Source organism: Myotis daubentonii, chromosome 17 (assembly GCF_963259705.1).
Source record: "Myotis daubentonii chromosome 17, mMyoDau2.1, whole genome shotgun sequence".
Lineage (NCBI taxonomy): Eukaryota > Metazoa > Chordata > Mammalia > Chiroptera > Vespertilionidae > Myotis > Myotis daubentonii.
The window spans coordinates 16177451-16200347 of NC_081856.1; the positions used below are offsets into that span (position 1 = coordinate 16177451).

The 22897-nt window shown below is 42.4% G+C and overlaps 1 protein-coding gene across 14 annotated transcripts in view; it reads left to right on the top strand.

Annotated features, from left to right (window-relative positions):
- EYA1 (EYA transcriptional coactivator and phosphatase 1) overlaps window positions 1-22897 on the top strand; it is a 302957-nt gene that overhangs the window by 220602 nt on the left and 59458 nt on the right. For all 14 annotated transcript variants that reach the window (XM_059672901.1, XM_059672898.1, XM_059672900.1 and 11 more), the window contains 2 exons: window positions 12983-13122; window positions 14451-14534. In XM_059672901.1, coding sequence (XP_059528884.1) covers window positions 12983-13122; window positions 14451-14534 — 224 coding nt within the window. The remainder of the gene's footprint in view (window positions 1-12982; window positions 13123-14450; window positions 14535-22897) is intronic.

Here is a 22897-nt window from a genome sequence, read left to right on the forward strand (position 1 = left end):
CCTCTTTTAAACAATACAGATAGCTTCCACTTAAAAAACTGGTGTAAAACTATCGTAGTCACATCTGTGGCATGCAGTGCTGAGGGCTTGGTGGTCCCTCCCTTTGTAAAGTCTACATGAATCCCAAGTAGCTTTTCAAGGCATGTGTCAGACCCGCTCTGAGAACTAAGGCTTTCCGCCTGGGACGCTTTCTCGATTCAAACTCTTGTTATAAGACAGTGTCATTTCTGTTTCCAGCATAGCTAGCCTCCTAAAGCTAGGGGTCTCCACTCCGCCCAGCAACCAAGTATAGCTCCTCTCCAGGTGATTGGTTAGTAGAACCTCTTCTTACCGCACTGCTGCTTAAACCTCAAGGAGAAACTAGCATCTGTCAGCTGCCGGAAAGATAAGTAATGGTCCCTTTAGTTTCAGTTTTACCCTAAAATGAGCTCGGTGCCTGACCCCATTGCTCTGTGCTCTGAGGCACTGAGTATGGAGTCAGCCTTAAAAGTAAACATCTTGTGAAACTCACTGTGTTCTCTGCCATCAGGCTGTGTTCCTGGCTCCACACAGCACCCTCTCCATCCGCAGTCCTCTGAGGTGTGGCTGCCTCCTCTCTCCTAGGAGCACCTGTTTCCGGGGAGATCTTGCTTTGTCTCATCTTATGCACCATGAGAACTGTTGGTGCCTTTGCCCGGGTGAGCTAGACCTCTGGGCAAGCAGACCCTTTGCCGGCCATGCTTTCCCCTGGCGTTATCTTCCCTGATCCAGCCAATTTGTCTTCTACTGCGCTCATTCATTGTTTAGAAGATTGCTATGTAGTCATCTCATATATCTGTGGTGGATTATCTATCCTAAGCCCTTTTTGGAGAAAGGAAGGATATAAATTGCTCAGAAAATAAAATAAGAATTCAGATGTTTTATTCCACAAGAATAAGGGCCAGAGAGAAGATTCCACAGGCACACCATGCCCAGGAAGCACCTACTTTGCAAATTGCATTATAATTCATTATAACCATCATTTTGTAAACATCGCCATTTTGCTTAATATGTGTACAAAAACCGTAACCATTTTGGTTAATATGTGCACAGAACTTCTCATAATTACAGTGTCCCAAGAGCACACACCTCTCTATCTTCTCTCTGCTCAAAGCCCCAAACCTGCCCTAATAGGCGTATTAGTATTTTCAATTTAGCTAATTTGTATAAAAATCATGTTGCCAATTATGAAATATCTCCCAAATGTAAGAATTCATTTTCTCTACCACTGACATTGTTTTCAACTTCTGCAGTTTATTTTCCATCCCTGACAACATTTTAAATGATTTCCGTTGAAGCATTTGCAGAACTTTTTTCCCTGAGAAGCCTTTCTTTCTTTCTTTCTTAATATACTTTTATTGATTTCAGAGAACCGTGACTTTCTGGTTCATAGGCCGAAGTTCAACCACTGAGCCATGCCAGCCAGGAGAGTCTCTTTCTTTTCCAGTTTCCCATTTAGTATTTTCCCTAAAGCGTCTGTTTCAGTACATTTGTTCAGCTAATTACCTCCCTCGGCTCGGCTTTGATATCCTTAGAGGTTGCTGAGGAAGCACATCTCTCACGAGACTTTTTCCTTATTTGTGCTATTAAGTGGCGTTACACTATTTGCTGGTTGTAGGAACGGCAGAAAACGCGGTTTCTTCTATTGCCACATGTCAATGGGTTTGATGTTGCTCTCCCCCATTTTGTTAGCTGTTCATGGAGCATCTCTCACTTAGGAAGTACTGTTGGGGTCTGTGGGGATTCAGAGAGCAGGAGGGTTACTCCCTGTTTTCAAGGATCATTGTACTATATGAGCAGCCAAGTTACTGAGGCTCGGATTTGAAAAATGTTATGCTAGAAGTAGCAGAGTGCCCAGGAAGGATGCAGGAATAGAAATTTCTTATGTAAAGTGTTTGGAGAAAAAACTAACAAAGGAGGTGAAATTTATCCTTAGCATTGAAAGATGTGAATGAGTGGTGGACAGAGGATAAGGAAGGGATATTCATTCAAGGCTAGAGAAACGGACCCTTTTAAATGGGCTTAATGACAGGGTATTTTTTCAGCAGAATAAGCTTAAACTACATATCAATTTCACAGATGAAAGCAGTTTTTGAACTGGATGATCGCTTTATGATCATCTTTATGAATAAGGTAACTGCATCTAGAGAGGTGACTTTGAACATGACAACACTATCGTGTTTATACAAAATACTTTACCATGCATTATCTTATGTAATCTTCACAATGGTGCTGTCCCCATTTTACTGTTGAAAAAAACTAAGATTCAGATAATAATATAAATTACAAGTTACCAGGCCCATTTTGAAATATATGCAGATCCTTCTGTCTGACTGTAGATTATGCTCTCCACCACAAGGAACTTTGAACTGCTCAACTTTCCATGTTCTGTCCTGTAAGTTAGGGAGGATGTGGACATGGACCAGAATTGGCAAGATCCACCCCCTCCGCAGGTGGGTTAGGTCACATTCTGGAGTCAGTGCAGGTTCCGTAATCCAGGGGCTAAGCTTGGTCCTGGGCTGTCCTTTCCTCTGGCCCCAAGCCTCCAGGAGAAGGTGGCAGCCAGCCTGTCCAGGCAGGTGCCCCCCAGAGGCTGCCCACCTGTCTGTGTCCTTTTCACTGCCAGAAGAGTGGCCTGCCAGGCGGCACTGTAGCAGAGACCCACCATGATATCTGGGGAAGAGTATCCGGAGAGGAAACAGCAGTCACCAAAGCCTGGAGGTGGGACTGTGCTTGGTGGATTCAGCCGGTGACAAGAAGGGGAGAGGTGGGAGCTCAGTGGGAGAGGAGAAGAGTAGGGGTGAGGAGAAGGGTTGTGGAGGCCAGATCACTGCAGACGTGGGTGAGGGGGGCGAGGGGCTTGGGATGTGATTTTGAGAGAGGTGGAGAAATATTTAAGCAGAAAAGTGACAAAATGTCACACATTGGAAAATAATCTGTCTGGTTGTTGGCAGAGAGTAAGCTGTATCAGGACAAGGGAAGCATGGCCATCACATAGGACATGATTCCAGGGGTCCAGGTGACAGGTAACGAGGTCAGTGCTCGGCGTGGAGGTGGTGAGAGTGGTCAGAATTGAGAGAGTTAGAAAGGAGAGTGACCGGGATTTGTCATTAGATTGAACGTGAGGAGTGAGAAGGCAGGAAGCATGGAGGACACCACAGATCTGGCCCAAAGAGCTGGAAAAGTGCATTTGCCATTTGTTAATGTGGGAAAGCAGCAGGAAGACAAGGGGTAGTTGAGGAAAGCAGGATTCTGTTTAGCACATGTGAAGTTTGAGATCCCTGTTGGAAGCCCCAGGGCGAGATGGCGAGTTACTTGCTGGATGAGTCTGATGTCCATAGGATGGTGTAGGACAGGGGTCCTCAAACTTTTTAAACAGGGGGCCAGTTCACTGTCCCTCAGACCGTTGGAGGGCCGGACTATAGTTTAAAAAAAAACTATGAACAAATTTCTATGCACACTGCACATACCTTATTTTGAAGTAAAAAACCAAAACGGGAACAGATACAATATTTGTATTTGCATGTGGCCCGCGGGCCGTAGTTTGAGGACCCCTGGTGTAGAACCTCAATTTGTGAGGCATCACATGTGGCACTTAAAGCTTCTGTGCCTGGATGAGATGATCAGGCCAGCACGTGTCACTGCAGGAGTGAGAGCCACCAAGCCCGGGACCTTGCATTGAGGAGGAGGCCTCCCGGAGGCCGGGGGAGCCGGTGTTGCAGAAGGAAGGGGTAATGGGCTGTGTGCAACGCTGATGAAAGTTTGAGAAAAAATGGAAATTGAGGCTGGACCATTGGATTTGACAGCAAATCACTGATGACCTTGACAAAGTGGAGCGTTGGTGTTTTGGAGAAAATAACATAGCTGAAGTGGGTTCTAAAGAGAATGAGAGGAGGGGAAGTATAGGCAGCAAATATTCACAGTTCTTCTAGTTGTTTTTTCTACAAGGCAATTGAGAAGTGGAGCAGAAACAAGAGAGAGTCGCGGGTATATTTTAGGCAAGAACTAGATCTAGCCTGTAAGCATAGGGTGATCCAGAAGAAAGGGAATGCTGGCTGGTGTAGGGGACAGGGACCCGTGATTTTGTGCTCAGATGAGAGGTTGGCCTTAGGAGCCCAGAAAATTCATCCGTCATAATATAAGGGAAAGAGGGCAGAGGGAATGAAGTCCTGGTAGGGGGGATCTGGCACTGAGAGTGTAGAGTAGGAACTTCCATTTGCTCAGAGAATGGGAAGCCAGGTTGCTTGCCGGGGGCTGGGGGTAGACTTGGTCTTAAAGGGTGGCAGGCTGTCTCCTGTGATGTTTGTGACTCCTGGCGGCCCTGAGCTGCTCTGTTAGAGATGAGCACAGAAAACTGTGCCTAGAACATATGGGTCAGGTGACCGTATCCACCCGAGGAGAATCTCTATCTTGCATGGCAAGTTACTGTGTTCACGAGAAAAGCAAAATCTTACCCTTCCTTTTCTTGCCTTGTTGGCATGTTCAAGGTAAATGCACTTTGATTTCATGATGGCTCAGCTCCCTGGCCAGCAGGACAGGGCCTTCTAAAAGGTACATGGTAAATTCCTGTTCTACTTATTAGCAACTCCAAAATAATAGTACTTTGTTTTGCACCTTGTTCTCTACTTAGTTCAGCCCATGTTTCACTTACTATCTTTCCCACACAGTTTTAACATTTAATGCTTACAACCGTTTTTGAAGAAGTGGTATCACCCAGAGAAGTCAGGTGACAGTCACATACTTGAACCTCATAGCCACCACAGAGTTGCACAAAATACAGTTACTTTAATGAATACAATTATATGTTCTCATCAGACAGATCTGTTTTGTAAATAAAGTTATATTGAAACACAACCATGCTCCTTCAATAACATATTATCTGTGGTTTTTTTGGATCTATAACAGCAGTTATCATATGGCCAACAAAGCCTAAGATATTTGCCATCTGACTCTTTGCATTAAAAAAAAATTGCTGAGAACTGCATTAGCGTGTACAGACCAAAAATAAAAAATTAAATTAAATAGTGTGGGCAAATTGGCCCCATGTGTCACCATGGCCTGTGACCCTGCTGTCCTACAGGTTGGTTTCACTGCCTTTGCCTCTCACCGTGCAGCTGACTGAATTTTGGGGTAATTGTGATTACATGTGGTTTTTACCATGTGCATTGATTATACAACCTATCCCTAGAGTAAGATGCAATCTCACTTATTTACCTTAAAGTAATTAACTTAGCTTTACAGATCAGTTTTTTCCCCTTAAAAACAAACAAATTTCAAAAATTATGAACAGTAATATACCCCAGGGGTGTATAGGGTTCTCTTGGCCAGTCGCATCAAGCTTGATGCATCTATTTCCTTGGGAATACTGAGGGATCCATGACATCCTTGTCATTGAATCAGAACTAGGCTCTCCGCTTGCTTTCTCTTAGTCTTCCTGATTTAGACTTGATAGGCCACCTTTTGAGATGACTGTTGCATATACTTTTGTTGATTTTAAGAGTCTCGAAGTTTGGGGGTGTCTGGGTGTTGATTGCGGTCTGGCATCTTCTTCATGCTCCCCTGGACTTTACATCTTGGATCGCCCATGATAAGTCTGTTTTTAGGGAAGTAATATACCGTGTTCTCTTTATCTGAGTTCTCTAGAGCAGCAAATAGAATATAATTATTTATTAACATGTTTAATAGATTCTGGTAATCTTTAAAAGAATTTCCCCCAAAGCTCGGCACTTCCTTTTGTAATTGATATTGTCTTCGCGTAGACTCAGGATCCAGCCAGAGATAGTAGCTGCCCTGGCCTCAACCCAACATCATACAAGGACAAGAGGGTCCTCTCTGAGAAGAGTCAGTTTATTTAATTCTGTTTTGGGGTGAGGAGTCTTTCAATTCAGTGAGAAATGAGCCCTCCCAGAGCACAGAGAAGGGAGCATGCAGGAGCCCTGTTTCCTGCTTCCTTCACATCTACCCCTGGCAGATGTAGTCTCAAGAGTGTAAAGTTAGAGCAGAAATTCCCTGCTACTTTTAGAATAAATGTGAAGCTTATCCCTGAATCTTCAACCAGGTCTCCATGCTGTGCAGCAGGACTACATAAAAATCAAAAACTTCTGTGAAGGAAAGCACACTTTAAGGAGATATCAGCATAATTTGAGGAACTATCAGGCTTGAAAAAGTATCTGCAAATATGCAAAAGAAATGAAAACATATATGAATAAAGGAATTTAAAAGTTGGGCAAAGAATTTGGACGGTGCAGAGAAGAAAATATAATTTCCAAGCACATATTTACAAGCATCTCTAAGATCTCCAAATTAAAAGCATGCAATACTACTGGACACCTAATAAATAGCAATGACTTCTTTAAAACAATGACAACCAAAGTGGGTAAAGCTATGGTAAAAATGACACCGTTTAAATTAATATCCTTTTGAAAACTATTTGGCAGTATGTATAAGAAAGTAGACAAATGTTAAGGGAGGCATGAGAAATAAAACCTGATAAGGAGTTTGGATTATATACAGTGAACTCTGATGGTTTCTAAGGGTTAGAGTTGTCCAAGGTATTCTATACAGTTTAGTCTGCTGATGAGTACTTAAAGGGGGGAGGCCAAAACTAACACCTAGGAGGATTGGTAAATACTACACACCTATAGGTGATAGAACTTTAAAGCTAAGTAACTAGGCTGTCCTCAATTTGACAAACGAAGAGACTGAGGACTAAAAAATATGGAGGTAACTTACCCAAGGCTCAAGTAAAACTTGTGAGCTCAGGGGAACTAGAGAAGCCAAGAGGAACTAGATGGAATCTTCTGAGTTGCAGTCTCTGTTTTTCTTTGTAATATTGAAGGAATGATTTAGCAGCATTTACAAATGTAGAATTCTAATGATCTTGTGTAGAGTTTAATATTTTTTGATTGAATATATAAACATTAGTTTTAATTTATGTTTAATATATAAACATTAGTAAGGTTTAAAAATAATCACAGCTATTTTCCATTTGAAAATATTCTGACTAGCTAGTACAAATAATTAGATCACTTCCGTAGCTTTGCTAGAGTGAGAGCTAAACTTGAGAAACACTCATTCCTCCAATCATTGATTTTTTTTAAAAAAAAAACATCTCCTTTGGCTTTTGATACAAAATGAATGCCACCAGTTCCTCCCTCCAGGAGTGGGAATGATGGACATAATAACTCAATCAAATTCTATGTTATCCACTGTGAACATAAATATCTGCAAAAGCCGTCTAACCATATAATAGAGATACATGTAATTACAAAGGAGGAACCAAGATTTAAATGGAGAATTCACAGGGAAGGTACTTGAACTTGATCTTTAGAGATTCCCAAAGGAATTTTACAAATCGGGGGAGGCAGTTGAGTTGAGAAAGGGCTTTCTAAGAACAGGAACAGAATGTGCAAAGTGGTGAAACAGCCTGGCACATGGCAGTGGACTGAGAATGTTTGGTGTGTTTATCCCAAGTGCTGACCACAAAGGGGAGAGAGCAGTTAGAGGTAAGGTGCTCAGGGAGCAACTCAGTGGGACTTTTCTGTTTCTCAGGGCAGCTAACATTATGGCGCTGTCAGTGCCATGCATGGTTCTAAGTACCTTTACTATCTATTAGTTTTATTTGATCCTATTTATTCCCATTTCATAGATAATGTAACTGGTCATAGCGAAGGCAAATCACTTGCACAAATGATACTACTAATAAGTGGTGAGATCAAGATTTGAAAAATGGCAGTTGAGTCCCTAGTTCAGTGTCCTGAAATCGAGACTGTCCTTCCTGTTCCATATTCGGAGTTTTGAAGGGTTTGTAAGCTCTCAGTCATGGTGGTACAGACAATTGTTCAAAGGCTCTAAGTGACAAGCTCGGAAACAGCCAGTTGCAAGGGATGGTGGGAGCCTGAATTAGAACAAAAGTATTTAAGCTGAAAACCACAGAATTTACTCTTGATTTGATCGGGCTTGGAACATTGGGTAGATGTTGGTACCACTAATCAAGGTTGTTAATTGAGAAGGAGGATTCAGTTTGGGGCAAGTTCAGTTGTGCTGTTCATGGAATATTCTCCTAGAGCGGTGTAGCAAACAGTGTGATGGTCAGGTCAGGAGATAAGGAAGTAAAGCTTTAAGATCATCAACCTGGAGCTTATCAGTGAAATCCCTCTTACAAATACTGCCAACCACTGAGAGCTCATAGCCAGATACGAGGACAATAGAGAAAACTGGCGCACTACTATTAAAAATGTTGTCCAGCCACTGGCTGCGTGTCCACTTAATAATTTCTTACTAGTCCATGATAGCACAAGGGATTTATCTCAGAATATAATCAACTGCATCACTAAACCCACTGTTTACTTTAGCTGACTTTTTCCTTTTAATCTTAGCAAGATTCTCAATGAAGGAAGCCTTGCATTACTTTATGTCTACATGCAAACTTCTTATTTTGTCCCAGATCAGCACTTTGAGTATCACTAGTATAGAGAACACTAATATTTAAGTTTTAGGAAGAGATGTCCAAAGAGAGTGAGAAGGAATAGTGTGAGTGACAAGATGAGAAGCAGAAGAAAGGGATGTATGTGTACGTGGTTTAAAGGAGCGAGTGGTCAGCATAGCCACGGAGAGATCAAATATGATTGAGGAGTAAAAAGTAATGATTGGAGCCCTGGCAGGTGTGGCTGTTGATTGGAGCATTGTCCTGTGCACCAAAAAGTGGTGGGTTCAATTCCCAGTCAGGGCACATGCCCAGGTTGTGGGTTCGATGTTTCTCTCTCCCTTCCTCCCTCTAAAATCAATTTTAAAAACAATTGGATTTGGCCACTACAGGGTCATCAGTAACATTTTAAGAGTTTTAACCTCTGCTTGTTCTTCCACCTTCTGCCATCTCATTTTTATCCCACCAATCTATCTCCCAAATAATTCTCAAATATATACTTTGGCCAGATATACCAAAAGGCCTCTTTGATTCTAAATCTAAAATACTCTTGGATTCAATCTTCCTTTTATTTAGCTCTTGCTGATCTGAAGTGACTGATCACTCTCTTTCCATACTCTTCCCTCTGCCATACATTGACCTTGGTTTTCCTTCTCACACCCCACCTATCTATCTCTGCCCATCTCTTCTACACATACTGCATGTTTTTAATTACACCCATTTCTTAAGTTATGTATGGTATCAATTTCCAAACCACATTTATTTCCTGAACTACAAGGTAGTCTAACAGTCTCTTGGACATGAATGCCCCAGACTCTTTAAGTTCAATATGTCCAAAAGCTGAGCCTGAATTCTCACCTACATTCTTCCCTATAATCCTTTCTTCCTAAATCTCATACCTTGGATTATCATCTGCCCTGTTGCCAAACCGTGGGCTTGAGCATCATGCTTGACTTCCTCCTTCTTTCTTATGCAGCTGGTTTCACCTCCTAATGACACTTCATAACATTAACTCTCCCTGTGCCCACCACCTACATCTGGGCCACCCATATTTCTGACCTGAATTACTGAATTCTCCTCTGGGCTGGGGGCTCCCTTTTTCAGTCTTCACTTGCCTCCAGTACCCTGGCCACGTTGGAGCTGGAGTCCTCTATCTAAATGGAAATTTGGTCACATCACTCTCTTATTGAATTGTTTGCCCGTCCCCCGGTCTTACCTCTACTCTTCCTCTATAGATTCAGGTCAGTTTGATTTTTGTTTCAGTTCTTTAATTTCAATCCCAATCTCAATCTCTCTCTCTCTCTCTCTCTCTCTCTCTCTCTCTCTCTCTCTCTCTCTCTCTCTCTCTCTCTCTCTCTCTTTCTCTTTCTCTCTCCTTCCCACCCCTTACCTTCCCAGAGGCTCCTGTGGCTGCCTGGAGCACATTTCTATTTCCTGTTCACTGGTGAGTTTTTTCTCCATCCTCAGGAAGTTTCCACAACCCTGTAAATCTGAGTTGTGTGGACTTCCTCTGTGATCTCCTAGCATCCTGCCTTTCCCATGTAAAACCCTTGACATATTGTCCTGTAATCTTTCATTTTTGTCCTGAATCAGTGCTTTCCTCTGAGTTTAAATCTCTGAGGCGGCAGGAACAATATCTCTTTGGCACATCATTATGCTTCAAGCTTCTACCTAGTGCAGTGCCTAGAATAGTATGAACACTCAGTCCATGTTTGTGAAATGAAATGAATGCTCTTCTGAGAACTTTCACATCCATTATCTCAGTGGGGGTACAGTTGAACAATTTGGAGAGGATTTTAACGAAACACGAGATGTCAATGCATTAGAAGATTAAATTTTTTGTTGAGTTGTTTTGCACTAGTAGGAGGAAGGAGAAATTAGTCAGGAAAGCTGATTAGGAGAGTATATGCATTTAATTCCACCGCATAGAACAAAGAGGAAGAGATTTTTTTAAACCAGCTTGCATCATTTAAATTTCATCTTCCTTATGAGAAGCTAACACCTGTAAACTGTGTGTGTTTTAATATTTAAAGGTGTCAGATTGTCCATCTTTTAGGGCTTTTTCTCCACCTGGAAAAACTTTAGATAAGATCATTTAAAAATCTACCTGTATACTTTGCTCATTGAATTTATTGTGTGTGTGGGGAGGGGGAGGAGGGGGGAGGAGGGAGGTTACAGAAGTGAGCAATCGATTTATAGCTTTTTCTTTTCTAAAAAAATTGAAATGAAATATTTTTAAAGATTTAATTGAGTTTTTAAAACAGAAGTACAGAAGAAAACAAAGAAATGGGCAATAATAGGAGGAAATCAAGGCTAAGAAAACCTAGGCAAAGATATATGTGATAAGATACATTGCTTACTATCCTTTAACTTCTTCTCAAAATGAACTTCCGAAAGCTGGAGAGAGAGCTCACAGTTCAAGATAGATTTTGCAGGCCCGAAAATTTGCCATCTTGTTTGCTATGGCAGAGGAACATGCAAAAGCCGGTGTGGCTCCGTTGGTTGTGTGTTGTCCCATGCACCTAGAAGTCACCGGTTGGATTCTGGTCAGGGCATATGCCTGGATTGCAGGCTTGATCCCTGGTAGGGGGCATGCAGGGTGCAGCCGATCACTGTTTGGCTCTCATATCCATGTTTCTCTCTCTCCCTCCCCTCCTCCTTCCTCTCTCTCAAAAAAAAAAAAAAATCAGTAAAAATATATATATTTTAAAGCTAGGACTTTGCAGTCAAGTAGTTAAAAACACAGAGCAGATTCAATGCCAGCTGTGCCACTGCAAAGTAAATGGTCTGTTTTGCCACTAGTTAAGAAATTAGCATGTGTTTTATCTAAAATGGTGGCTGTCTAGGGTTTGCATAGAGATGTAGATTGTAGAATACTTAGAGAAAAGGAGGGTCAAGACTTTTTCTTCAAAGCACAACTTTGAATCCACTGAACTCCTATATATATATATTCATTTGGAGCTCCTTATTCTCTATAACACATGGAAGAGACATGCCCGGTTGGGAACAACTTGAGGAGAGGATGCCAGAGTTATCTGCCTCTACAAGAAAAATGACCTCACGTAGATTTCATGAACACTTAACTTTGACCAGCCAGCACTGTGTTCTCACAGATCTACAAGAGAAGTTAGCTCAAAATGCATCCCGAATAGCTACCTAAACAGACCTGTTGAGTGGCATTGAATAAGACTTTCTTCCCATAATTAACTAATGGGCTTGTAGGTCATCACAGTGGTTTCTGGGTATGAGGATCACATGACCAGTTTGTATGAGGAAATTTGCCGTCTTGTTCGCAATGGCAGAGGAACATGCAAAAGCCTCATCTAAAAGCGACAGGGATCTATTTAAGTTTCAAATTAAACAGGAGAAATAGGGCTGTTTCATGTGGCTTAGAAATGGACTTCACTCTGTCAGAGTCCATTCCTATCTTCCCTGACTCCCAAGGCTTAAACATGGCGGTCATACTGAGACCATGTGGTTTGACAGGGTCGGGGCTGACAGTACAATAATAAAAACCTTCAACTGTTCTCCATAGTTTTCTAGTTGGTGAAATGTAACCTCAACAATGTCTCAGTGAGAATAATCATTCCTCATATTAGATTTTGAGATTCCAAACCATATCTGTAGAGAAATCTGACCAAGATTTTGGGGAGAGTCAGCACACGGGCACATCTGGAATTCGGGGAGTTGGAAATTGTCTGATGTGTGAACTGGATGGACTAAGGGAAAAAATGTACCTAAGCGATGAGAGTAAATGGTTTGTTCATTCTGGTAACAGGATAAGCGTTTCCTCTCAACGCCACAACCACTGCCCAGCCATTCCTCTGAGCTGCCTGGGGGTTGTTCTTAATGCTGTGGTTTCTATATGATTATTTCGGTGGTTTCTCTGAGTTACCCAGATGAGTAATTTGAATGTGGTGCCTGGCCTGGGATTTTTGGTTCAGGGAGACCGAGACACAGGAAGAACCTGTGGTGAATGCCGTACAGAGCGCGGGTATTGCCCATGTGTCTCTATTCTCCTTATCTTGCCACTCCCTTGTTCTCACGTAAAACGAGGGAGAAAATTTTTTAAATTTTCCAAAGACCAAAACTCTGCCTGGTGATGGTTTCCCCGGCTCCAGAGCTGATTTTTCTCTTTCATTTCTTTCCATGGACCGGTAGCCTTTTTGTAGGTGTGAGTGCACTGGTTCGGCTCATGTGTGAGTCCCTCAGTGTGGCCAGGCACTGTCTGTGGAATGGGAGAAGAGTGGAAGTGGGGGTGAGGATTGGGGGATGAAGGGGAGCACTATCTAATCATAGAGAACCACGAAGAAAATTTAGGCAACTGAGTATGACCTGCTGTCTTCAATTAAATTTTAGTCATTTCTGATCATATGTGTTTTCAAAACAAGTGTTGGCATCAGATATCTCAGATTATTTGCCAATGCTAATACAAGGTAATGCGGAATTTGTTCGACTCTTCAAACTTCCCCATGAATGGAAACAAGGTTAATCATGGCACTAGAACCAGGAGATAAAGTTCTTCCTGTCTGTCTACAGAATACAGTACCATCCACAGCCCATCAACACCCATTAAAGATTCGGACTCTGAGCGATTACGTCGAGGTTCTGATGGGAAATCACGTGGACGAGGCCGAAGAAACAATAATCCTTCACCTCCCCCGGATTCTGATCTTGAGGTAAGTCATTGCCAACACCTGAGCAATAACACGGCATCTTAGAGCTAAAGGATGGTTCTGAAGACCTGCGTTGTTACAGCAGAGACCAACCTGTCCAAATGCTTTTGTTACTGCTTCCTTTTCCGTAGTAACTATAAGGAAAGCATTATTTTCTCTCTTCTGCATGAATTCTAGGGAAAACAATTATTTCTGTTCTCTCTCCCATTTAACTATATGGTAAAGTATCTGATTATTTCTCTCTAAGGGAATACAGTAAATTACATAATTCTGCTTGAACAAAATTATCTTATAGTGCTCTATATCACTGTCATTTCAATGAGGTAATTAAAGACGTACTTATGTATGTTAAGAAAGGAAAACCTGGAATGTTCTAAACTGAAGTGGTCATCCTCTTATGAGGTGTGTGCTGGTGGAGTTCAAAAGCAGGAGGGATTAAACAAAACCTTCCAGGGTCAGTAGGCTTCATAGCCTCGAATCCATAGCAATTAAGTTTCTGGGTTTGGTTTTTATTTTTTTTTGTTTTTTCCCAAAATTGGAACCTGATTTGGGAAACATGATTATTTTGGCCCAAAAGATGAAAATTTTCAGCAGGACCTAAATGAATATGTACTGGTGTAAGTGGGAATGGAGAGAAGAAAAGCAGGCATGAGGCCTTTTGTGGTATCTCAAAGACCTTCTTTGAAATGAGTTCTTCAAATCCAATTCCAAATACCCTGAGAGTGTGTCAAGAGCAGTGTGGTGTGTCTGCTTAAGTTATTAACTGTCTGGAAACATCAGAAAATCAAATATGTAATCTGTCCAATTGATAACAGCCCAAAAGGTAACATAAAGTGAATAGATGATGGAAAGTTTTAGTTTTATGTGCGCAATTTTTTAATACTTTGCGTGATAGAAATAAAGCATAAGATTAGCTCCTTTAACACTTCCTAATGAACAGAGAGTAGAAATAAGGACAAGATAAATTGAATGATTTTTTAATTGATTGTCCCTCTCTGTCTCAGAAGGTATAAACAGACTAGTTTTAGCTCATTTTTTTATTTCTTCAGAGCTGAGACTGAGAACCTGTTTCAGAAGTAGGAAGGCCATATGTTATTATGTCTCTCCTATATTTGTGTTGATGTTGCTAACAGAATTATCCTCTTGTATATCATCTGAGGTTACAGCAGAAGAAAAGTTGGGAGACATACTTTGAATAGTTGAATTTTTTAAAAAAATAGTAAATCAGATTTTTCATTTGTCTCCCATTTCAAAAGAATTTCTCATGTTGAAGTTATGAATAACAAGGTTTCTTAAGCAAAAGACACACCAATTTGGTTCTTCCTTTGTAGAGGGTGTTCATCTGGGACTTGGACGAGACAATCATCGTTTTCCATTCCTTGCTTACTGGGTCCTACGCAAACAGATATGGGAGGGTGAGTACCAGGAGGTTTTATTTTTTCTTTAGAATAACAAGGCCTAGAATTGAATTTTTGTCCAAATGGGAATGTGGTTAAACTTTAAATGATAAATCAAAAATCTAAAAAAGAAAATAACTTGATGGGTTGGCAAAAACACGTAAATGAACAAAAGGAGATATTTTTTGATTCTTAAAAATGAGATAAACTTTATGCAATTTAATTCATTCTTACTTCAGACCCCAATGAATAAAAGTGATTGAATACTATTCTAAGATGATATATTAGAATGTTTAGATGACATAGGAAGATCTCTTGGGTTGTATTTTTTTATTTGCCATGCCCTTCTATTTATTTATTTACTCACAACATATTCAATGGAGCAGATATTCACTTGCTGATGTCTTCAGTGATTAGCAGTATTAGTATTTTATTTTCAAAGCACCTGTTATGAATGTCTTTACAAGTCCCTTTGCCATGAGATTAAATTTATAGGAATGGTATGCACCATTGGGCCTCTGAATGACAATAGAACCAAAACTTTTATGTTTGAGTTGTAATAACACTTATCTTGGTGTTGTAGGTAAAAAATAATGTTATAGACCACCTCATGAATAGACCTTCAGTTTCAGTGTTCTGCATTTGGGTTTCCTAAAACCTTGGTCATTTTATTGATATATTGCTTGATGGATTCATAAACCTTCCACACAATAATCATGCTATTTAAAGTGGCTATAAATAATTTCTGAAATTATTCTGTAAATATGATATTTTAATTTTTTAATCTTTAAAGAAATAATATTACAAATCTTAGATTCATAAACTATTGGTTTGGAACCTTAAAAACAAAACTGTTTATCACAGTTGATACCCATAAAATGTGCATACTGTCATTACAGATCCTACCCAGGTATTCATTGTTTCAATAAGTATAATGGAGTGCTTGCTCTGTAGGTGTAGTGTGGAAGTGAAAGTAGGGAATTATCAATTGAGCTTCACAGTGCAGCTTTCCTTCTCCTAACCCTAAAGATATGCCTAATAAAAAAATGGCTGAAAAATGCACATTTGTAAGAGTAAGAATAATCCACCATTTGAATTTCTGTCCAAAAATAAGGTATCTGTAAAACCTTATTGTTAAATTTCGAAGAGAAGAGAACAATTAACAAAAATTCAGATTATGAAAATAAGACCATAGAATCAGTCATTCTAAGAAAATCTATTATGTGCCTAACACAATAAGGATTCAATAATTATTAGCTGTGTTGTTTTTTTTGCATTATTATTTATATTAATACTCTACTTATACTTTCATTTACTTGAAATAGTGATATTCCTATTTTTACAAAACAACTTAGAAATTGATTATAGATGAATACATGTAGCCAGTAGGAAGAATCTGGGAGATCTTAACTAAACCATTATAATGTCCTATAACTAACTTCTATGGGAGAAAGGTGGCTCTTGGAACTCACACAAAAGTGTTGGAAAGAGCAGGCACGAAGAAAACCAGAATTTGAAAATCATCCAGAAAGTCTTGAGTCTTTAAAAACTTTCTCACTAAGGGCCAAATTGATGCAAACAGAGTTGTCTTGATCAGTTCTCTGTGACCATTGAAAGGAGTCAGCTTAGAGCATCCTGTGACCTATTGACCTCATGTCACTCTTTGACCATAAATTATTCATTTACATATGGAATTCATGCCTAACCTAGAAGCTGCTGGCTACCTAGAAGTTTCCATTCAGATTCTCAACAATACCATGAGTTATATTTTTAAAAGTGTCAATCATTAGTATTTTGAGGTTTCATCAAATAGTATTTTGTTTGTTAGTCTGTTTACTTTTCTCATACTAGGGCAGGTGATAAAAAGTTTTACATATAAGTCCTCAAAACAAAAATTGAATATTCTTCAAAGTGTGGGTGATTTGATATATTTAAATGTAAGCTTACTTATTTATAAGTTGATAGGAGTCTGGGAGAAAGCAAATTTGGAACGCCTACTTAGGGAAGGTCTTCCTGAGGTCAGAAAGATCTGAATAGGCCAATAGGTTATGTAATCATCAAGAGAAAGAATATTCTTTAAAAAAAAGAGAGAATGTTCTAAACAAAGGAAACAGCAAGTGCATACACAGAAAAGGGCTTGATGCTTGAGGGACAAAGGGTAGTGTTGTCAGCTTTGTGATGATGATACAGAGTCAAGAAAGAGGAGGGCCAGGACAGAGGGCCGTCCAGCCATCAACAAGGAGAGTTGATCTCATTGTACATGCCATAGGATGCCATTCAAAGTCTTCAAGAGAGCACATGACAGATCTGCTTTGGCTTTTTAGATGTCTTTGGCTGTGTCTGGATAATTGAAGGTAGGGGCAGAGGAATGGAAGAACAGGGGAGGTTTTAGCAGAGATCTGATGAATTAGCAGTAGAAATGGAGAGAGCTGATTGGATTCTAGATTCTAGTGCCAGTGGGAAATTTGGATTTGGAAATGATTTGGATTGGGCTGGTGGGCAATCCTAGCCTATATAATAAAAGACTAATATGCAAATTGACCAAATGGCGGAACGACCGGTCATTATGACATGCAGTAACCACCAGGGGGAAGACGCTCAACATAGGAGCTTTCCCTTGGGGGTCAGTGCGCTCCCACAGGGGGAGCATTGCTCAGCCAGAAGCCAGGCTTATAGCTGGTGAGCACAGCAGTGGTGGCAGGAGCCTCTCCGGCCTCCATGGCAGTCGGACATCCCCTGGGGGGCCCCAGACTATGAGAGGGCGCAAGCCGGGCTAAGAGGACCCCCTCTCACTCCTCCCCCTTGCAGGATTTTCGTGCACCGGGCCTCAAGTAATAGAGAGGAATGAAAAGATCATCATCGGGGTTTTTTTTGTCGTTGTTCTGAGCAACTGGGAGAATAGCCATATAAGAGTGTTGAGATGGGGAAAAACTAATTTGGAAGAGAAATGGAAAGTTTGGTGTTGGACAAGTTTGGGATGTCTGTGAGACATCCTGAGCCCAGGAATGAGGCTGTAGTCAGGGCTGGAGATAAGTCAATAGTGCCCAGCTCGGGATCACAAGCTTCTGAGATGCTCTTAGCTTGATTGCTCACTAAATGTTTATTGCACACCTTCTTCGTGCTGGATGCTCAAGGTCAGCCATTGTGTCCTGGTCCAGATGGGTTTTGAAGACACCATTGCTGATTGAATTGTAGCCTGAAGCATGCGAGAACACTTGCTTCATGTGCTCTTCATTGGAGAACTTGAGAGTCGAGCAGAATTTGCTCTCAGATCTGATCATCACATTGTAAAAATGTGGTCCAACAAGGATTCTTCCTGACAATAATAATAACCAAGATGATCAGAACATCCCGTATCCTTTCATCTCCCCTGAGGCTGAGGAGAGAGGTCTTAAAGCAGTTCAGGTCTTAAAGGCAGCCTTCCTTCTTGGAGCGCAGGTTCCGGGGTTTGCTTTGTGCCTGCGCATTGTCAAGCGGAGCATGGAAGGCTGGGCCTTACTCTCCAGGCCTAGAAAGAAATGAATGCCTGACAATGTGATAGCTGTTCTGTCTCCATGGGAACCAGACACTTGAGAAGTAGCTTAGTCACACTAGCTTAGGCAACTCAATGAGTAGGCCATTCAGTAAGGGGACACAGGATCTGGTTGATATAATGCAAAATTAGGGCATGTTCCAGCAATATGTACCAAAAAAAAAAAAGTTTGAGAATGTCCCACCTTCCGTGTAATCCTAGCTCTGGGAAGCAGGCATGTTGGGTGTTATAAAGAAGTGTTGTTTTAATAACAAAGGTGATGGGAACTAAAGGAGGGTGCTGGGTCCAGGGCAGGTTTGGCTGGGGAAGAGAAGAGAAGAGAAACAGCATCTTAGCAGGAAAATAAAGCCCGTGGGCGTTCCTGTTAAGTAGGTTGTTGTTAAATAATATCTGTCCCAGCTTTCTTTGTTTAATGCATTTTTAGAAGTTGCTCTCAAACTGAGTCCAAATTCCCCAATTTCACTGAAGAAAGCTAGTCTTGATTTTTTTCATTGAATGCTCTTTTAAAAATAGACAAAATATTTTGGAATTTTCATGGAATTGTTATTCCGACATGAATTCTCTATGAGCATGTATTAAACTTTGATTTTTCTCCTGTTTTAAAAAAATAGATCAGAGCATGCTCTCCCTCCCAGCAGCGCGCCCACCCCTTCCCCTTTCCCCTCTCCTTCCCCCTCAGGCATGCCTCTCCTCAACTCTAAGGGACTCCAGGAGACTTGCAACCTGGGCAGCAGTGGGCAGCAGCAGCTCGTCCTGGGCTAACCCCCTGAGCCTGTCCCTAAGTCCCCCTTTTCTCTGACTTCTTAGCCAAAGCAGCCAGCCTGGGCTCCTTGCTCTGCCTAGTCCCTCTCCTATTGCTCGTTCTGTCCTACACCCTTTCTTGTTTCCCGGTCTCCAACTTTAATAAACGTCCTCTCAAAAAAAAATGTGGCAAGATAATCCAGTTACATCAAAGCAAGTACCCCACTTCTATTCCAAATAAGTACTGTGCTGATCCCCTCTGTGGAAGGACTCCCCAAGATACCTAGACCCAGTGGCTTCATTGTCCCAACACTTACCTTTGTCATTGCTCATATGGATCTGGCCTAGTACACTCCTCATTTTAACACAAAAACCTAAACATAAGCACTTACGCCAAAGGAAAGCTTAGTATTTTTAATTCTAGGCCCTCCTTGGTAAGGATTTCCTATGTGCCCGGTACTCACATAATTCAGCACCAATGCTCTGAAACTGCTAAGCCTATTATACAGATGGGGAAACTGATGCTTGGGAGAGGTTAGAGACCAAATGTGAAAAACCAGAGCACCGTGACTGGCATAAAATAAATATTATTTATATCTTAATGTAGTTGAACCTTGACTGCCAAATACTTGAATCTGGCATAGGGGCCAGTAAGTAATATGTGGTCGTGTCTTCAAGTTTATGAAGTGCCAATATGTGACAGACCTAATTCAATTCAAATAGATCTAGACTCAAATCCAAGCTCTGTCTTCAGGTTTGGGGGGGGGGGAGGGGGGAGAGGGGTGTTGATTTGTTTGTTTGTTGTTGTTGTTTTAAACTTACCTTGTTGTTGAAAGGATTACAGATGCCCCTCTTTCATCCCCCATTGACCCCCTCCATCCTGCTCCCACCAGTGCCAGGCCTTCACCACACTATTGTCTGTGTCCATGGGTTATGCATATGTGCATATAAGTTCATTGGTTAATCTCTTCCCCTCCTCCCTTCCCTCTCAAATTCGTCAGTCTGTTCCATTCTTCCATATTTCTGGATCTGTTTTGTTCGTCAGTTTCTTTTGTTTATTAGATTCCACATATAAGTGAGATCATGTGATCCTTGTCTTACTCTGACTGGCTTATTTCCTTACCTTTGGGAAATCATTTATTCCTCCTGAGCCTATTTCCTCACCCATAATGCTGGCTACTTGACTTGCAAAATTGTTTTAAGAATGAAGTCACATCAATTATATCTTAATAAAGCTGAGGGGAAAAGAAAGATTTGGATTGTGTCATGAATTTGAAGGGCCTCACACTGTGTCTAATTACAGCAATAACTCAATAATGAAAACAGCAAAGATCACCTATTGATCATATATCTGCTGCCTGGTCATTTGTTTTATAATATACCAGGCTTCTCCAAAGATCTCAATTGTCATAGTGAGTTTAATCAACTAAACTCCCCTAGTGAGTATTCAGTACGTTGGTGAAAGACAAATTTGAAAGCAGCTGGACTAGCCCATTTCATCAGAACACTCCTTTGGCCAGTAAAGATGGCTGCTCTTCCCCTGTTTTGGGGGCAGCACTAAGCTCCGGAATCTGTTGAGGGATGACCTCCTTCCACGGTGGCTGGTGGAGCGGCTGCGCTCTCAGCATGGCACCGGGCAGCCAGCCCCGCAGTGTCCTCCCGGGACTGCAGGGGGTCTGGCCACTTGAACGGAACAATCTCTCTCATGGAACCTCCAGACCGCAGATTGGCAGACCTTTTCTCTAAAGGGTCAGATAGGAAATATTTCAGGCTTTGTGGGCCAGCTGCTGTCACAGCTCCTCAGCCAACGTAGCCACAGAAGTAGGTAAACAAACAAACGTGGCTGCATCCCAGTAGAACTTCATTTATGGTTCCCATTTTGAATTTCATGTAATTTTCAGGTGTCATGAAATATTATTTTTTCTTTGGTTTCAAATGTCTATACCAGAGCTCGAGATCCGAGATTGAGACCATCCCCTGTAGGCCGGATCTGGTCCGTGGCCTGCTTTCATAGCGCCTTCAAGCCAAGAATGTCATTTCGCTGTTTAAGGGCTGTTTAAGTAGCAGAAGAAAACTGTGTCTCAGATTGCATATGTCCAGCAAAGCCTAAATAATCTATTGACTGTCCCTTTGGAGAAAAAGTTTGCCTACCCTTATTTATATCAGGCTCTTTGTTGTTGTTGTTGTTGTTGTTGTTGTTGTTAAAACAACAAACATGTTTTTATCTCACAGTTTGTAGGTTAGAACTCAACATGGTCTCATGGGACAAAAATCAGAACTATGTTCACTCTGGACGCTCTAGGGAGGAATCCATTTCCTTTCCTTTTCTAGTTTCTAGCGATGCCCATAAATCTTGGCTCATGGCCCCTTCCTCCTCCTTCAAAGCCAGAAAAAGTGGGAATCCTTCTCACAGTGCATCCTCCTGACCTCTCTATCGTCACATCTCCTTCTCTGACTCTCTTCTCCTGATTCTGTCTTCCACATTTTTAAAAAATTTATCTTAATTGTTGAAAGTATCATAGATGTTCTCCTCCCTTCCCCTCCCCCTGGCCCTCCAATTGATCCCCTTCACCCCGCCCCCCTTCATGTGGATTAGTTTCAGCCCTGCCTTCAGGGCACCAGGACAGTTAATTCAGTGGCAGCCACACTGCAGCTCACTAGACTGTCCACTCAGTGCAGGCTCCATGGGTCAGCATCTAGGGCAGCGGTTCTCAACCTGTGGGTCGTGACCCCTTTGGCGGTCGAACGACCCTTTCACAGGGGTCGCCTAAGACCATCCTGCATATCAGATATTTACATTATGATTCATAACAGTAGCAACATTACAGTTATGAAGTAGCAACAAAAATAATTTTATGGTTGGGGTCACAACATGAGGAACCGTATTTAAAGGGCCAGAAGGTTGAGAACCACTGATCTAGGGTCTCGCTGAAGCACAGGACTTTGTCCTGTGGACATGCCATTCACCTCATGTGCACATCTTTGGGATGGGAGGAACCTGAGTCCTTGGAGAAAACCTACATAGCCGTGGGGAGAATGTGCAAACTCCACAGGCAGTGGCCCTGGCCAGGAATCAATTTTTTCCTCATCAATATTATAAGGAAACTAGAGGCCCGGTGCACAAAAATTTGTGCACTCGGGGGGGGGAGGGGGGGTCCCTCAGCCTGGCCTGTGCCCTCTCGCAGTCTGGGACCCCTCGGGAGATAACGACCTGCTGGCTTAGGCCTGCTCCCGGGTGGCAGAGGGCAGGCCCAATCCCTAGGTGCAGCCCCTGGTCGGGCTCAGAGCAGGGCCGATCGGGGAGTTGGGGCGCCGTCCCCTGTCACACTCAAGGCAGGGTCGATGGGGAGGTTGTGGAGCAACCCCCTGTCACACACAGAGCAGGGCCCATCAGGGGGTTGGGGCGCTGCCCTCTATCACCCACAGAGCAGGGCGGATCAGGGGGTTGGGGCGCCGCCACTCTCACACTCAGGGCAGGGCTGATGGGGAGGTTATGGCTCTACCCCGTCACACACAGAGCAGGGCCCGTGGGGGGGGGAGCTCCCCCCTATCAGGCACAGAGCAGGGCGATCAGGGGGTTTGGGCGCCGCCCCCTGTCACACACAGAGCCGCAGGGCGATCAGGGGGTTTGGGCGCTGCCCCCTGTCACGCTGATCCTGGTGCCGGGAGGCATATTACCCTTTTACTATATAGGGTAGAGGCCTGGTGCACGGGTGGGGCCGGCTGGTTTGCCCTGAAGGGTGTCCTGGATCAGGGTGGGGTCCCCACTGGGGTGCCTGGCCAGTCTGGGTGAGGGGCTGTTTTCAGGCTGGGAGTGACTGAAGCTCCCAACCGCTCCTTTTTTTTTTTTTTTTATTCTGGGCCAGCTTTACCTTGAGGCTTGGCTCCAGCTCTTAGGCCTCCGGCTGAAAGTAGGTTTCTGGCCTTTGCTTACAATGTTGCGAATCTGCTGGCTGAAGTTGGGCGTATTTGTTACAATGTTTCTTAAACTGCCCGCTCAGAGGCCTGCAGCGGCAGGCGGGGAACGTTGGTTTCCTCCGTCACTGGGGCAACCAAGCCTCATGTTAGTTTCAAGCTGCCTGGCTGCCGCCGCCATCTTGGCTGACAG